Genomic DNA, 19,190 nt, shown 5'->3' on the forward strand with positions numbered 1-19,190 from the left:
ACTCAGTCGTTTGAAGCTATAATCTGACTTATACTAGTTTAGATAGTGAGACTGTCCCCTCCTCTAGAATATAAAATGGCTAACCAAGTAAAGCTGTGTACTCAGTCGTTTGAAGCTATAATCTGACTTATACTAGTTTAGATAGTGAGACTGTCCCCTCCTCTAGAATATAAAATGGCTAACCAAGTAAAGCTGTGTACTCAGTCGTTTGAAGCTATAATCTGACTTATACTAGTTTAGATAGTGAGACTGTCCTCTAGAATATAAAATGGCTAACCAAGTAAAGCTGTGTACTCAGTCGTTTGAAGCCACAATATGACTTATACTAGTTTAGATAGTGAGACTGTCCCCTCCTCTAGAATATAAAATGGCTAACCAAGTAAAGCTGTGTACTCAGTCGTTTGAAGCTATAATCTGACTTATACTAGTTTAGATAGTGAGACTGTCCTCTAGAATATAAAATGGCTAACCAAGTAAAGCTGTGTACTCAGTCGTTTGAAGCTATAATCTGACTTATACTAGTTTAGATAGTGAGACTGTCCCCTCCTGTAAAATATAAAATGGCTAACCAAGTAAAGCTGTGTACTCAGTCGTTTGAAGCTATAATCTGACTTATACTAGTTTAGATAGTGAGACTGTCCCCTAGAATATAAAATGGCTAACCAAGTAAAGCTGTGTACTCAGTCGTTTGAAGCTATAATATGACTTATACTAGTTTAGATAGTGAGACTGTCCTCTAGAATATAAAATGGCTAACCAAGTAAAGCTGTGTACTCAGTCGTTTGAAGCTATAATCTGACTTATACTAGTTTAGATAGTGAGACTGTCCTCTAGAATATAAAATGGCTAACCAAGTAAAGCTGTGTACTCAGTCGTTTGAAGCTATAATATGACTTATACTAGTTTAGATAGTGAGACTGTCCTCTAGAATATAAAATGGCTAACCAAGTAAAGCTGTGTACTCAGTCGTTTGAAGCCACAATATGACTTATACTAGTTTAGATAGTGAGACTGTCCTCTAGAATATAAAATGGCTAACCAAGTAAAGCTGTGTACTCAGTCGTTTGAAGCTATAATCTGACTTATACTAGTTTAGATAGTGAGACTGTCCTCTAGAATATAAAATGGCTAACCAAGTAAAGCTGTGTACTCAGTCGTTTGAAGCTATAATCTGACTTATACTAGTTTAGATAGTGAGACTGTCCTCTAGAATATAAAATGGCTAACCAAGTAAAGCTGTGTACTCAGTCGTTTGAAGCTATAATCTGACTTATACTAGTTTAGATAGTGAGACTGTCCTCTAGAATATAAAATGGCTAACCAAGTAAAGCTGTGTACTCAGTCGTTTGAAGCTATAATATGACTTATACTAGTTTAGATAGTGAGACTGTCCTCTAGAATATAAAATGGCTAACCAAGTAAAGCTGTGTACTCAGTCGTTTGAAGCTATAATCTGACTTATACTAGTTTAGATAGTGAGACTGTCCTCTAGAATATAAAATGGCTAACCAAGTAAAGCTGTGTACTCAGTCGTTTGAAGCTATAATATGACTTATACTAGTTTAGATAGTGAGACTGTCCTCTAGAATATAAAATGGCTAACCAAGTAAAGCTGTGTACTCAGTCGTTTGAAGCTATAATCTGACTTATACTAGTTTAGATAGTGAGACTGTCCTCTAGAATATAAAATGGCTAACCAAGTAAAGCTGTGTACTCAGTCGTTTGAAGCTATAATCTGACTTATACTAGTTTAGATAGTGAGACTGTCCTCTAGAATATAAAATGGCTAACCAAGTAAAGCTGTGTACTCAGTCGTTTGAAGCTATAATCTGACTTATACTAGTTTAGATAGTGAGACTGTCCTCTAGAATATAAAATGGCTAACCAAGTAAAGCTGTGTACTCAGTCGTTTGAAGCTATAATCTGACTTATACTAGTTTAGATAGTGAGACTGTCCTCTAGAATATAAAATGGCTAACCAAGTAAAGCTGTGTACTCAGTCGTTTGAAGCCACAATATGACTTATACTAGTTTAGATAGTGAGACTGTCCTCTAGAATATAAAATGGCTAACCAAGTAAAGCTGTGTACTCAGTCGTTTGAAGCTATAATCTGACTTATACTAGTTTAGATAGTGAGACTGTCCTCTAGAATATAAAATGGCTAACCAAGTAAAGCTGTGTACTCAGTCGTTTGAAGCCACAATATGACTTATACTAGTTTAGATAGTGAGACTGTCCTCTAGAATATAAAATGGCTAACCAAGTAAAGCTGTGTACTCAGTCGTTTGAAGCTATAATCTGACTTATACTAGTTTAGATAGTGAGACTGTCCTCTAGAATATAAAATGGCTAACCAAGTAAAGCTGTGTACTCAGTCGTTTGAAGCTATAATCTGACTTATACTAGTTTAGATAGTGAGACTGTCCTCTAGAATATAAAATGGCTAACCAAGTAAAGCTGTGTACTCAGTCGTTTGAAGCTATAATCTGACTTATACTAGTTTAGATAGTGAGACTGTCCTCTAGAATATAAAATGGCTAACCAAGTAAAGCTGTGTACTCAGTCGTTTGAAGCTATAATATGACTTATACTAGTTTAGATAGTGAGACTGTCCTCTAGAATATAAAATGGCTAACCAAGTAAAGCTGTGTACTCAGTCGTTTGAAGCTATAATCTGACTTATACTAGTTTAGATAGTGAGACTGTCCTCTAGAATATAAAATGGCTAACCAAGTAAAGCTGTGTACTCAGTCGTTTGAAGCTATAATCTGACTTATACTAGTTTAGATAGTGAGACTGTCCCCTAGAATATAAAATGGCTAACCAAGTAAAGCTGTGTACTCAGTCGTTTGAAGCTATAATCTGACTTATACTAGTTTAGATAGTGAGACTGTCCTCTAGAATATAAAATGGCTAACCAAGTAAAGCTGTGTACTCAGTCGTTTGAAGCTATAATCTGACTTATACTAGTTTAGATAGTGAGACTGTCCTCTAGAATATAAAATGGCTAACCAAGTAAAGCTGTGTACTCAGTCGTTTGAAGCTATAATCTGACTTATACTAGTTTAGATAGTGAGACTGTCCTCTAGAATATAAAATGGCTAACCAAGTAAAGCTGTGTACTCAGTCGTTTGAAGCTATAATCTGACTTATACTAGTTTAGATAGTGAGACTGTCCTCTAGAATATAAAATGGCTAACCAAGTAAAGCTGTGTACTCAGTCGTTTGAAGCTATAATCTGACTTATACTAGTTTAGATAGTGAGACTGTCCTCTAGAATATAAAATGGCTAACCAAGTAAAGCTGTGTACTCAGTCGTTTGAAGCTATAATCTGACTTATACTAGTTTAGATAGTGAGACTGTCCTCTAGAATATAAAATGGCTAACCAAGTAAAGCTGTGTACTCAGTCGTTTGAAGCTATAATCTGACTTATACTAGTTTAGATAGTGAGACTGTCCTCTAGAATATAAAATGGCTAACCAAGTAAAGCTGTGTACTCAGTCGTTTGAAGCTATAATCTGACTTATACTAGTTTAGATAGTGAGACTGTCCTCTAGAATATAAAATGGCTAACCAAGTAAAGCTGTGTACTCAGTCGTTTGAAGCTATAATCTGTCCCATCATTCTATAAAAATGTTTTCTGTAAATAATTTCAGTTTTGTTACAAGTAAGAAGAAAAGTAAAATTGTTTTGGAAATAACAGATGAATACTATTTGTTGTGCGCAGTTTACAAATCAATCGGCTAAGAAATAAATAACTTGTATTATCCCAGCATCATATGTTTTCAATACGATAAGCATAAAATTTAAATATTAGAAAATAAAATACTTCGTACAACAATAATATTTTACCTTTCTCAAGTCACATTAGTTTATTTTGAAAAACAGTGATAATCTCCAATGAACGCAAAATTTTCTGCTGATCCAGAGCTATCCCTACAACGTCATATGTTTTCGATTGTTTCAATGGCTGTCTATTTTTGTCCTTGTTATGGTAGTGTAGGGTCTATACTTCGTACAATAATTTACATAAAAATCTTCTTTTGAAACAATTTTTTTTAAATCTTTGTAACTTGTAAAAAAATATTGAATAATTTTCTGTACTTTAGAAAAACAATTATCTCAAGTACGAGCGTGGCAGTCGACTACCTTTTGCAAACAACTTGTGTACCAGTATACCAAGCACACCTAATCACTATGACAGGTAAAACACTTCCTAACTACTTAACAATGGACCAGTCATCTGCTCACAATTGGTGTTTGGTAATTTTACCACATCTACTGCGACCGCTAATCCGTCAGGAAGGCGCTTACGCGTAACGGGATTCCCGTGCTGAGCAATCGTGCTTCAAGGCTGATCAAAGAAGATGCCCATTAACAGAATCAATTGTACTATTTGATTCAATACACAATAGGTGAGGCACTTTTTAATAGTAGTTAAGTTGGCAATCAGTAATTTCTATCATAACACCCCCTTGCCAAAACACATACTGAAAACATCCAGGGCTCGTGCTGTCGGTAACCAATTTAGCCATCGGCTAATTAAAAATTATTTTTACAAAAAAATGGCTAATAAAATTTGCAAGTGGCTAAAATTTTGGCTGAGCCATTTTCTATCTTCTGATGTGAACAAACGGTTACATAATCTATTCGACACCTCAAACATAATAATACAAAATATTCAATTAGCATAATAGCGATCTCGCGACCGGTAACGAGAAACGGTGTTATCCAGAATACAGCGTATGCCTTATGATGTTTGCTAATTTTAATAATCAAGGTTATTAATTTTAACGGCATGCGTTCGACATGTATGACAGCAATGTGACGGAGATTCAATGTCTGGAAGATATGTAACTTGCTATTTTAATTTTGTAAAGTCTTTGAACCAAAATAATAAAAACAAACCGACAATGCATGTCAATTTGAATACACATGCCAGTTCAGGGCCGAAAGACATGTCGGCTATCCCAAGGGCTGAGTTCAGCCAGACCGAGCAAAAACAAAACGTTCGCTACACTGGTTTGTGCGCTTCACGTTAAACCAAATGGACACGACAGACACCAATCAAATAGTTCGTGAACGTCAGGAAGAACGTTCATTGGCTGAACTGAGCAAAAACTCGGCGTAATATACGTCACGCTTCAGTCAGCTGACACCCATGTGTCAAGAGACATCGTTGCGGACATTAAACAATACAATTACACAGAAGTAAATCTTGATGTAAATTTGTAGAAAGACAATAGTTGTCTGCATCAATGAATACCTAACTGCAGTTTCTGTTATTTCCTTTGTCTTTGTTAATTTTGTACCTATGGTGGTGAGCACGCATGCAGATCGCGATTGCGGGAAATGAACATGCAGTATTTATACAAATTGCAGTTAAACGTACACTGAATAAAATTAGTTTACAATAATCATATTTGTTAGATAATACTAGATATATATTTGTAAAACTGTGAGGTGACATTTAATAAGTTAGATGGATTTTAAAAAGACAGTAACATTTTATTTTATTAACTTTTTTTATTTTTTATAAATGGATTATACTGTGAAGTCAGCATTCTTAGATTAGGGTTTTTTACAAGCAGAAATCACAACAAGCATTTAACACGACGCAGAAATCAACAGCAACAACATGGCGCAAATTATGAAACTGTTGGGGGTGGGGAATTGATGGGTTATTTTAAAAAAAGTTTTAAACAACCCCCCACCCCCCAAAAAACCCAACCCCAACATGATTTGATGGATTGAAGGCAAACACTTACATGTAACTGTTTTCAACCCACTACCCAACTTCTTTTGGCTTGATTTTTGTGTTATAATGATGCTAAATATGTAAGCGCCTAAAAAAAATCCTGGGGAAAGGCCTGCTATATAGACAAACATTTACATCTGCCTGTGGTTATAAGCGCTTTCTGCGTCAGAGATTAGTCTACCACTGAGTAAGCTCAGAAGACAGATTCCTCCTGACAACAAACCAACCCACCCTGGGCCCCTTCTCATACACTTATGCTCAAACATCACATTCACAGTACTCATGCCAGGGGGTCAAATATATAATCTTTATGGGGCAAACAGGCATCGAAATAAGCATTGTGTCTGGTAACCCATTTACAGGTTACCACAAAATATAGTCTGGTAACCTATAGGTTTCCACAACTATATGAAAGTTAGAACTGAATTCCTGTTACTACTAAGCGGTCATTCTGAAATTGTAACGGTGCGCGCGAACATCGATACGAGAAACAAAATCCGGAAGTAAATTTATCTAGTGGGCGCTGCTTAACCTTCTGACTACTGCAGGCGAGATATCTCGCCCGACGTCACGTCAGTCGATATACTGTACACTGTATACAGTGCATTCCCCAATTCATATTTCCCGCCGTTTTGCACACGACACTCACCGGAAACGGAAATATAATTAAAGAAAAAAGATTTTTTTTCAAAATGGTGGTTTTTGTTTTGATTTTTTCAATTGAAAATACCTTGAAATTTTGAGTTCAAAAAGTGGTTTTCGGCAAGTATTTTCGCTTGACAACAATGGCGGCACGTCGCGGTAATTTTCAGGGATCGATAGCTGATTGTAACAGCTAATTTGATAATAAATTTGATCGTTTTACCAACAACGAAAATTACCAAATATTGCAATATGAATCGTAGTTCGGGTTTTAAAAAAAATTCTGGTCAGAAAACCACTGTTATCGGGAATAATGGACATAAATACTGGACAGCTGGCCACAAATGCCCGTAAGTAAACGCAACTTTTTCGATTTTTTGCCTAATTTTAATCACCATTAGCCGATGTAAAATAATAAAAATTACAAAAAAAGACACGAAAATAATACTTACCGATTCATATATGAACTTTATTTCATGTATTTATGAAACATTTAAGTCAATATATGTGAGTAAAAATTATAAACTTGTACCCACTCAACGTGGTTTTTGTTAAAAATTAATCCAGTAGTCTAAAGGTTAAACACGGATTGCCAAAATTGCTTTACAATTGCACAAGTGTGCACGAACATCGGTGCAATTTTGTACGAGAAAAAAAAACGCGGACATAAATTCATTTAGTGGACGCTGCTTAAACGCGGAGTGACTTGCGCGTGAACATCGATGCAATGCCTGACGAGAAAATTAAACGCAGAAGTCCTGAATGCATTGCCTGGTTTACGTTCGGAAACGAATCTACCATTCGTTGAAATTTTTTATAGAGAACGAAACACCGTTCTCGACTTTTCTAACATGTGGTAACCTCCCGGTAACCTGAACGACCGTTCTCGACTTATTTCGATGCCTGGGCAAGTTGACAACATAGATATGTGCACAGCATTGGTTACTATCAATCGCAATTGTCAGACCCCACGTACTACATTGTCAAGAGTTGTAGATATTGCCAACTATTGACTTTTCTTTTTCTTTTTTGAGACACATTTCACAGGAAGTAACAGTTCAAGGTCACACACAAATGACAACGCTGATATTTTTGTGCAAGCCCAGTATTTAAAAATAGAATACAAATAAAATAAATTAATTGCTGTTGAAAACTGCAAGCAATAAATAACATGGAAGTATTTTTTTAAACTGATACCAAATTCCTGAGAGCAGCTTTTGGGGCAAGTTTTGCCGAAACATTCAGTAGAGCAGCCATCCTTCAACCACGGTCAAGGTGACTGTCTTACCGGATCCGGAAGTTTTGTGGTGACCTTCCCCTAAAATCAAAACACTCTTTTTGACTTTAGCTAAGATTTTTGCGCAGACGATGTTACGAAATTAACCTGATACATCTGCCGACAAATTCGGTTGACGGCAGCAGATGTATCGAACTATTTTGAAGTGTGACGCCTCAGATAAATGTAACGAATATTGCCATAGACACTGACAGCGAGAAGTTTCATTTAACTTCAATGTAATGAATCATTGAATGTTGCCATGTTCAAGATGTTGGGTTGGAAGGAAATTATTTATTTAACGACGCACTCAACACATTTAATTACGGTTATATGGCGTCGGACATACGGTTAAGGACGACACAGGTATTGAGAGGAAACCCACTGTCGCCACTTCAAGTTCATGGGCTACTCTTTCCGATTAGCAGCAAGGGATCTTTTATATGCACCATCCCACAGACAGGATAGCATATACCACGGCCTTTGATATACCAGTCGTGGTGCACTGACTAGAACGAGAATGTTGGGTTGGGTTATGACACATTGACACTGACAGGTCTCTGGGAATTTAAAATTTGTGTAACCCATTTATCGGTTATGTAAAAAATGAATTATAGTCACTTCGTACCCAAGTCATATCGTACCATCCATTTCGTACCATGCTGCCTGGTCATTTCGTACCCTAGTCATTTCGTACCATTGCAAAAAGTCATTTCGTACCCAAGTCATTTCGTACCCTAGTCATTTCGTACCCCAGTTATTTCGTACCCTAGTCATTTCGTACCCTAGTCATTTCATTTCAGTATATAGAAAACGAATTGACTATAGCATAAAAGCAGTGGGTTTTGTTTTAAAACTTTATTTTGACAGTTTGAAAACCAGAACACGTTATTGTGCAGCATATTATTAATAGGCCTACCCATAATACCTGTCAACTGTTATTTCCATTTTATCTGACACGAGCCGTATATATGGTATTTACTACTAACTGCCAACTTCGATTTTGTGTGAAATAGCTCCAGATACATGTAATTAGTCAAAAACAACAAAACAATATAATGGACCAACAAAATATTATTTATTTATTAGATCTTCTTTTCAAACTTGCTTATTTGCATCTTATTTGTTTAAGAAATAAACAATAACAGCCATTAAAACATTAACTACCTTACTGATTGCCAAATTAGCCAATTGCTAATGTTTATACAAAGTGGCAATAATTTTTAGTCTTTTGCTGATAAAATATCCCTTAAATTAACCACAAATTTGTAATTTAATGTTATTTTGTAAAAGACATTACCGGGGTGATTGTTATAAATTGTTATACCATGGTACGATATTACTTTCAGTTATGGTACGAAATAACCAAGGTACGAAATGACTAGGGTACGAAATGACTTTTTGCAATGGTACGAAATGACCAAGGTACGAAATGACCAGGGTACGAAACGACCAAATTAGGTACGAAATGACTATGGTACGAAATGACCATGGTACGAAGTGACTAGCAACCTAAAAAATAGATTCATGTAACCCATTTTATATTTGCATAATTGGTCATGTCCGTAGGAACGACATCTTAGGGTGTGAGAGGGCACAATTTCTAATGGGGGGGTGTCACAGCCTCTAATGGGGAGCACATCTCATATTTTATATTTACTTATATAGAATACAGGCCTCTGGACATTGCGAGGACAACTGTTTCGTTAGTGTGTCATTCACGCAAATCTAATTTAGCATATAACCTGTTTTCTGTTCGCGCATTAAATTTAGGATATTATTTACATGGATATAACGGGTTATGCAAAAAGAAAATGAGTTACCTGAATTTATTTTTGCGTCACCGATAAATGGTTTATGCAAATATTCAATTCTCAGAGGCTTGGAATAGGATTTTTTTTTTTTAAACGGTTATGCAAATTTAGATTTGTGTGAATGACATGAACATGAAATGTTTAATGAATGTTCTCCTAAGTTTCAGATGCCTGTATGTATGATCTTTGCAATAAGTAGCAACGGCTAAGGCAGACCAGTTTCATTGGACATAAATATTGGGTTCTAAAGTATATCAATATTTATAATTAGACAGTTGTTATTTAAATAGCTACCTTGCTTTTAATTATTATTTCTAGACATCAAATAAGCACTAAACTGGCTGTTACATAGTAACGTTTCCCGCACAAGCATCAAGAACTGTAGTATAATCAGCTGTAAATTTATATATTTACATGAAACTACGTCACCTACGGTTTTTGATGGGGGAAATATTTACAGCCAGAACTTTCCAAAACAAAACTGTTCTGTGTTTTATCAAAACATGTATTTGCTTAGAATAATTTATTTTTTATAAATGTCTTTTAAATACTTCTAATGTAAATTACTAAATGGAGTCTTTGTCAACAAATTTTAACAGATACCATTTTTGGAACAATATATATATGTATGTATGTATACATGTAACAGTTCACACTGGCATAGGAAGTGGGGGGGGGGGGGGAGCGGAAGTAGCAGCAATGGTTTATATATATTTATATATATGTGTGTGTATGTTTCCCACACACACACATTTTGGCACCTTCCTCCACAACTGGTTCAAATGTCTTGTAATTGTCATATAATTTGAGCAATTGAATCTCCCATTCACTGCCCCACAACTGGTATATATCACAGGCTGTGGTATATGCTGTCCAGTCTATGGGACATATAAAAGATTTCTTACAGCTATTGAAAACATATAGTGGGTTTCCTCAATTTGTTTAATGATTTAATTGTGTGTGTTTAAAGTTTTGATGTGACACTGACAGGCGCAGGCATCCAAAACATGAAAAGAGATTTACTTTCTTTATCGATAAGTGAAGACTGGACTGATGTTTTTAATGTTATTTCAGAAACCATGAATCCAGATGAAGTTGAGAAATTTCACACAGTCATCATAAATAATGATGAATGTAAAGTTCTCCAAATGCTACAGGAAGGAATTGATGTCAATGCAGATCTCAACTTTAAGTCTCCTCTAGGTACGTATGATGTAGATTGTGTATGATACATGTAATATGGTCTGTATAATACTAATACTACTTTGAGTATGCTTTGACAGATCTCGCTGTATAAGGGGAGTCATGACTCTGGCTCACCATCACTGTCCCCTGAGACTAGTTCAAGGAGAGTGACTTTTAGCTCCCCTTGGCATGTGAAAAAAAAAAGGTATTACTCAAGGAAAAACAAGGAAATGTTTTATTTAACGATGCACCCAACACATTTTATTTACGGTTATATGGCATCAGACATATGGTTAAGGACCACACAGATATTGAGAGAGGAAACCCGCTGTCACCACTTCATGGGCTACTCTTTTCCAGTAGCAGCAAGGGATCTTTCATATGCACCATCCCACAGACATGGTAGTACATACCACAGCCTTTAAATTGATATACCAGTCATGGTGCACTGGCTGGAACGAGAAATAGCCCAATGGGCCCACCGATGGGGCTCAATCCCAGACCGACCGTGCATCAAGCGAGCGCTCTACCACTGGGTTACATCCTGCCCCTACTACAAAAGGATTAAATACTGATGTTTAATATGGTAATTTCTTAAACGGCTCATCATTATCAAGTTATGGGAAGCAACTTAGCTGGTAACTTCCCTCAATGTTTTTGCTTACGGCTGTCTGTCCAGGACAGTGGGTTAGTTGTTAGTGGTTAATGAGTAAGACGTAAGTGTTGTTATGTTTGATGGCTTAACCACGTACGACACCACCGAGGCCAGTACTGACAAACCAACTATGGTCTGCTAGTTGATGATATTGTTGTGTGTACGAGCAGGATTTAGCTTAGTTGGTAGAGTACTCGCTTGAGGTGCTTCGGTCGTAGGATCAAACCCCATCGGTCAACCCATTCTCTTATTTTTTCCTCCATCTTATCCAGTGTTTAAATATAAATATTTGTATGTAAATTATAGCCAGAGATGTGTGTTTACATGTAGGTACCGCAGTGGAGTGTGACCACACTAGAATTGCTGGCCGCCTCATTGACCATGGGGCCGATGTCAACAAGGCCGACAAGTTCCTCAAGTTCCCGCTGATCACTGCCAGTCAGCGAGGCAACGTGGAACTGGTACGCATGTTGCTGAAGGCTGGAGCAAACCACAAGCTGAAGAGACTCAATGGTAATTGTTAAAATAATTAAATTTGCATTACATTCATTACAATATAACGTCATTTCACTGGTTGTGTGTTTGTTCATTTCTTGATGAATGTAAAATTACATTGTCAGGGAACATCATATCTGATGACTTCACTTGATATTGGTAGTTTGTCTTACTGGGCATTATTGTTTTAAAACAAAAAAATAATTCAAAATAAAATATAAACTTTTAGCGTTATTATTAGTAAGTATGTTTTATATTTAATTATAAGGATTGTCTGTTATGTTTATCTGGGTATGAACAGAAAATAATTGTCCACAAACTTACGTAAAAGAAATAACAGACAATCCTTAAATGTTGTATCAGTATTTACATTGGGGTGTGACACTCATTTCACAATAAAAGCTGAAATAATCTTTTAAAACCCAAACATTAGTGATATTTCAATGATCAGTTTACAACAGAAAACTGATCAGATAGGCACTATAAGTTATTGTCAGCAGACCTGTCAACATTCCCAGATTCCACGGGAGTGTCCAAGAATTTGGTTCAAGTCTCGCGGTTCCCTGTCCAGGAAGATGTGTCTCCTGCTAAATCATAATTTTGTAAGCATGAAAAAAATTTCCAATCTACCGTGGCTCTGATGTGATTATTGATTTTAAAAAATCAGTATTAAATTAGATACAATGTAGAAAAAGAAAAAAAACTGTTTAGGTTAAATTTACATAAAATGACTAAAGTTTATATTAATACATGCAGTTTAGAACTGCATCTCAGTTTCTAGGATTTACTTCCAGATACTGTGATTAAAATGTTCGATGCAGAGATTGCTTCCCATTCCATATTTTAAAAAAAAGTAAAAGCCGGAAATATTTTACACTGACTTATAACTAAGAAACATTTGTCTCTTATTAATCCCCTACCAGTTCAACCAGAGGGGATTATACATTTCTGTCTGTCCATCTGAGATTTTGTGTATAGTTTTATTATGTTCTGTAACACATTAATTTAGTTTGACTTTCGTGGTGATTTACTCATTTGTCACAGAGTTATGTCCCTTGAAGTTGGGAGATACGAAAATTTGTATGCCCTAGTAGGGGACATGTATTGCTTTAAAAGTACTCTCATAATGCTTGTTAAACACTGTGCATGTAGTGTGTCAACTTGGCCTACAGTATATATGTTAGATAAGTGACAAGTGCTGTTGTGTATCTCATTGTACAGGCAACACCCCACTTCACGAGAGTGTCAGTCGTGGACATGTCGACGTGGTGCGACAACTTCTGTTGATGGGGAGCGACATCAACCAGACGAACAACGGCAAGGAGACGCCGCTACACCTGGCCTGTCTGGCAGGAAATACTCACATCGTCAAGGTGAAAATACATTTATCCTACTACCACTGTTACTATGGACCGATTATGATGACCGATTAAGGGTGTATAGGCCTACCACCAAAGCAAATCCCATAGATGACCATAGTAACATGTGGCTAAAACGTCTACCTGCAGCATATCAATGGACATATACACCACAGATATAAATACTACCACCCCTCACCCTTAAAGTGAATCAGAAAAAAATCGGGGGTTAAGCAGCTCATTTCAGATATAACAGGTAGTGTCTGTGTCTACCCTAGTTCTGCACAGGGTACCCCATACATGTGTCAAGCACAAGGCTACTTGACATGGTGGTACTAGATGAAATAAAATTGCATGTATTTTATGCCCAGATAAAACTTTTTTTTTACAACATTTATAACCAATCTCAGCATTTGTGTGATATTAACTGCTCTATCAAAAGTTGGGTGCACCTAAAACTTTGACCCAGTTGGAAGTTATCTTGAAGCAAAGTCATAAGTGTATACCAGCAGATTATGACATTTGACGTCACACGCATGGATACATTACAAAATCATTCATTTGACGTCACACACATGGATACATTACAAAATCATTCATTCACTTGACGTCACACACATGGATACATTACAAAATCATTCATTTGACGTCACACACATGGATACATTACAAAATCATTCATTCATTTGACGTCACACGCATGGATACATTACAAAATCATTCATTTGACATCTAAGTCATCATACAACGTAGGTAAAATAACAGAAATAATAGTTTTTCCCCTTAATGTTGGATTTTAGGATAAAACCCTTAGTGAAGAATGTTTTCTGCTCACAGAATTTTAAATTATATTTTCTGAAAACAATTTTTGATCCTACATATACATGTATACAAAATGTTAAACAAATCAAACTTTAACTTTTCTTTATCTACTTCACAATATGTAAATAAACTTTCCTATTGAATTCCAACAGGTGCTGATTGAATCTGGTGCTAACGTTAATGCAACTGTTGGTAAAGATGGCGTATCACCCATTCATCTTGCTGCATTCCGAGGGTCGGCAGAAATCGTCGAGTTGTTGATAAACAATGGCGCTCCTGTTGATACTATGAAAGGGGATGACTGTCGTACACCACTACACATCGCTAGCATAAAGAACTGTATTGAGGTATTTATATGCAGATATTTAGACATACGGCTGGTAGGTACTGGGTTCGTAGCCTGGTACCAGGTCCCACCCAGAGCGAGTTTTAACGACTCAGTGGGTAGGTATAAGACCACTACACCCTCTTCTCTCTCACTAGCCACTAACAACTAATAACTAACCCACTGTTCTGGACAGACAGCCCAGATAGCTGAGGTGTGGGCCCAGGACAGCATGCTTGAACCTTAATTGGATATAAGCATGAGAATAAGTTGAAATAAAATGAACACTATGCAGTATAACAAAGTTAACTAGTACCCTGCAGTTGGTTTCTCAAAGTTGATATAATAACCAACGGTAAAATCATCCAATAAATCCTAGAACCCTTAATTGCTGGTTTGTCCTGCTGTTTTAAAATTTACATTTCATGCTTCTCACATGATTCCAAACGTTTGGCATTCATTATCTAATTGTTTAACTATATCTCAATATCAAATTTTTTTCTTTATCTTTCTGCACACCATTTCGTTTCGTGTCAACTTATTTTCATGCCTATATCCGATTAAGTTTCAAGCACGCCTTCCTGAGTTGTTAGTTGGTTAGTGGTTAGTGAGAGAGAAGAGGGTGTAGTGACCTTACACCTACCCACTCAGCCCTTAAGAACATGCTCTGGGTTGGAGCCGGTACCGGGCGGCAAACCCTGTACCTACCAGCCTGTAGTCCGATGGCTTAACCACGCCGCCACCGAGGCCAGTCACACACCATCAAAGTGAACTCATTTTTTTATTCACACAGGTTGCCAGACTTCTCTTGAGAAACAACTGTAGTGTAGATGCACTAAGCATGGGACAAAATGAAGCCAAAACTCCGCTGATCCAAGCTGTGGAATTCGACAACGTTGGAATTATTGATCTGTTAATAGACGCAGGAGTGGACATCGATGTAGGCGACTATCACGGAGTTACCCCCCTTATCAGTGCAATCTTCAAGTCGAACGCCCGCGTCGTGGTGCGACTGGTGCGAGCCAACTGTGACGTGAACAAACCCAGCACGAATGGGTTGTCTCCCTTGGATGCGGCATTAATGCGTAACGAGTTTAACATTGTTAAGATTCTACTTCTAGCCGGATGCAGCGTTCGAAAGTGTGAACTTGTTGAACTGGAAAAGCTAGATTCTGATCTGATAAATGTAAAGGACAGGGAAGAAATATTTTCTTTCGTCTGCTGTCCATCACGGTTATTGCATCTCTGTCGAAAAGCTATACTGGAAAAACTAGGTCACCTGCCATGTCACAAGATGAGAAATCTTCCACTGCCCGTGAATCTGAAGAAATATTTGACATTTCCAGAATTTGAGGAGAAGAATTTGTATCCATTTGATGTGGAGGAACAAGATGAGTTGTGCATACAAAGAAAACAAGATGACACGCCAGCAAATGCAGCTGTTAATTTCTACTTTAGTTAGTGGTAACCAGAGTTCAAAATAAGCACATGTCCATTGTCCTGACAGGCAAATTGGATCTCAGTGGTTATAGGGTGGACAAGTAAAAGAAATAAACAAAGCAGTTTCATATTTTAAGCAATCAAAAACGTCGCCCTCACACTGGAATAAATCTGGGATGGGATGTAGCCCACTGGTAAAGTGCTCGCTTGATGCATGGTCGGTTTAGTATCAATCCCTGTCTGTGGGCCCATCGTGCTATTTCTCGTTCCAGCTAGTGCACCACAACTGGTATATCAAAGGCCATGGTATGTGCCATCCTGTCTGTGGGATGGTGCATATAAAAGATCTCTTACTATTAATGGAAAAAAGTAGCGGGTTTCCTCTAAGACTATACAGTATGTCAAAAAATTACCAAATGTTTAACATCCAATAGCCGATGATTAATCAGTCAACATGCTCCAGTAGTGTCGTTAAACAAAACAAACTTTAATTTTAAAACAAACCACTTACTTGGACAAATGAAAATATTAGACGGACAAGTATTCTGGCTGCACCACACTGAAAATCCTCATAATATTACAAGTTTGATTAATTCACAAAAGCATGCTATCACTACTTTCAAAACTGTTCAATGAACCAGGGATTCTAGATTATGGTAGCCCCATTCCCATGGCTAGTGATATTCAACGTGGGGCTAGTAAATAACTATTATAACCATCCCTGATGGCTAGTGAAATGATTTTTTGGCAAATGTTGCAGTTAGTCTATTTTGTAAATATGAATATCCTTCCCCCAACCCAAACACCCATATGTTAGTGTTTTAAGCTCTATCACCCTCTTCGGGTGAGATATCTGATTATTATTATTATTTAATAAAATTGTATTAACTTAATGTAAAGTAGGGCAAGTGAATTTTTAATTGTGGCTAGTAAATTTAAAAAATCACCGATCCCATGGCTAGTGGACTTTATAAAAATTCTAGAAGCCCTGAGTGAACTCTGTGTCTTGTGCCAAGGTTCTAAATTTATTTTGGGGAGTGGAAAGCAATTTTCACATCACAGATTTCAAGATGGAAACAAATGCTAGCAATTAACAGGCAGCTCTAGAAATTAGTTTAACTTTTTGACAGTGTTATAGACAAAAGCAACATTTATATTATAATTGATTTTAAAAATCAAGAATTCTCGATATATCTAGAAAAAAGTTTGTTTGTTTTGTTTAACGACACCACTAGAGTACATTGATGTATTAATCATCGGCTATTGCATGTCAAACATTTTGACAATCTTAGAGAGGAAACCTGCAACATTTTCCCCATTAGTAGCAAATAATTTATATGCACCATCCCACAGACAAAATAGCACTGGTGCACTGGCTTCGATATATCTGAAACGTTGTGTCCGAATTAAGATGGAAAACAATCTGCTTGTTATGTGAATTGTTAAAAAGCATATTGTGAATTTTTTCCAAGTAAGCTGCAGTATTTTCTGCTTTTTGCAAAAGTCTTTCTTAATGGTTGACATTTATTGAAGTGACACTCCATCTTAGTTCATTTCATTTATAGTTATTTTTCGTGCTTATATCCAATTAAGTTTCAAGCATGCTGTTCTGGGCACACACCTCTCAGCTGTTTGGACTGTCTGTCCGGGAGAGTGTGTTAGTGGTTAGTGAGAGAAGTTATTGTAGGGGTCTTACACCTAACCATTGAGTCGTTAAACTCACTCTGGGTGGGAGCCAGTATCAGGAGACGAACCCAGTACTTACCAGCCGTCTGTCCAATGGCTTAACCACTACACCACCAAGGCCAGTATCCATCTGAAGACAAAACACATGGTACCAGGAAGAATGGATACTCACAGGTGAAGCACCTGACTGAATAGTTGGAAAATATGGTCACATTTGTAATTTCCCTTGGACTCCATCTTGTGCAAAATATGAGTTTGAATACATGACCGAGTGATTGTAACAGAACATTTTTAAATTTTATGTATGCAATAGCAGCTACATGTATATTTTATATTATGCTAAGATGGTGATTATTACAGTGTATAGGGCATGTTCATTACAGTGAATATTGTTATTTATATGAAGTTTACAAAGATAATATTTACAGTGTGACGAAACAGTCTTTCAGAAATATGGGTAAACATTTGTGAAATGTAGGGAAATTGTCTTTCATGTGTATTATATACCACGAGTGAAGCAATCAAATAGATATTGTATGTGTATTGTGATCAAATAGATATTTTATGTGTATTGCAATGTATTTGATTTTTCAAAGAAAATAAAACACTTTTTTTTCTCAACTTATGTTATTTTCTACTGTGATTAAAGAAAGGGTTGCATGGCACATGACTTACTAAGTGTTCCAATAAAAGGATTGCGTAAAAATATACATTTAATTTGTCCTAAAACTTACTTTATTCAAACATATCTTATCACACTTGTCAATATTTTGGTATATAATTAATTTCATAGTTTTGTTAATTTTTGTCTTGAATTGTATAAAATAAAATGGCTAGATGTAGGTACATGTATTACTTTTCCAGAGTCAACTTTTGGGGTTACATGTACATGTAGCTCCATTTCTCACAAAGCAAGTCCTACATCAGTAAAACTTGGTTACATCTATGACTGTTCATTTCAATTAATGTTAGTAAAAATTAAAAATTATTAAATTAAAATTTGAATTAATTTTATATATATGTCTTTTTTAGTTGGGTTGTTTTTTTATCATGCACCGAGATGACATTTATAGATGCAACTATCAGCAACATGAAATGTTTATTGTAGGCAAGATATTTAATTACGCAGAATTAATATTCAGGGGTGAGAATTCTCCTCGGATCCACAGTTTTCCTCTTATGGAACATTGCGTTTCCTCGCATTCTAATTATTTTTGCCTCCAAAATGTGTCAGATGGCACAGATTTTAACCTAGGATTTAAAGAATTTCCCGGACCCCTAGATTTTCTCTTTTTTACAGTTCACCAATTCCCACCCCTGATTGTTAAAGAAAGTTTGACTCGAGTAGGTCAACTTCCATGCAACAACTCAGTAGGCCCATTACAGTTGGCGTAACAAAGACTGTATGGCTGTGGTATGCTTCATATAAAAGATCCCTGGCTGCTAATTGAAAAAGAGAGAGTATCTCATGGAGTGACAACAGCAGATTTCCTCTCATTATCTATGTGGTCTTTAACCATTTGTCTGATACCATATAGCCGTAAATAAACCTTGCCTTAATATCTGGTTGAAAAAACAAAAACATATTAGCAGTATATTTTATTCTAATAACCAGTTTCTTTATATTTTTATACATGTATATATACAGCCTGCGTACATTTTGATGACATTGTTAATGTATTAGCAAACCAAATTTGTTCTACAAATGATGAATGAGATACAGCAGTTACA

General features: G+C 36.4%; 2 protein-coding genes across 4 annotated transcripts in view; one reads left to right on the plus strand and one right to left on the minus strand.

The window, feature by feature from the left end:
* LOC121377442 (succinate dehydrogenase [ubiquinone] flavoprotein subunit, mitochondrial-like) overlaps positions 1-7,728 on the minus strand; it is a 28,632-nt gene extending 20,904 nt beyond the window's left edge. The window contains exon 1 of the mRNA XM_041505426.1: positions 7,601-7,728. Coding sequence (XP_041361360.1) covers positions 7,601-7,660 — 60 coding nt within the window. The 5' untranslated portion in view covers positions 7,661-7,728. The remainder of the gene's footprint in view (positions 1-7,600) is intronic.
* On the plus strand, positions 7,714-16,070 carry LOC121377444 (ankyrin-1-like). 3 transcript variants are annotated; one of them, XM_041505427.1, is made up of 6 exons: positions 7,714-8,045; positions 10,568-10,696; positions 11,664-11,846; positions 13,050-13,201; positions 14,161-14,355; positions 15,127-16,070. In XM_041505427.1, the coding sequence occupies exons 2-6, from the start codon at positions 10,573-10,575 to the stop codon at positions 15,793-15,795; spliced, it is 1,323 nt and encodes a 440-aa protein (XP_041361361.1). In that variant the 5' UTR covers positions 7,714-8,045; positions 10,568-10,572; the 3' UTR covers positions 15,796-16,070. The 3 variants fall into 3 exon arrangements, with proteins under 3 accessions (XP_041361361.1, XP_041361362.1, XP_041361363.1); XM_041505428.1 differs by having other exon boundaries at positions 7,714-7,918; XM_041505429.1 differs by having other exon boundaries at positions 7,715-7,865.
* The last annotated feature ends 3,120 nt before the right edge of the window (positions 16,071-19,190 follow it).

This window comes from Gigantopelta aegis, chromosome 7, assembly GCF_016097555.1.
Source record: "Gigantopelta aegis isolate Gae_Host chromosome 7, Gae_host_genome, whole genome shotgun sequence".
Taxonomy (NCBI): domain Eukaryota; kingdom Metazoa; phylum Mollusca; class Gastropoda; order Neomphalida; family Peltospiridae; genus Gigantopelta; species Gigantopelta aegis.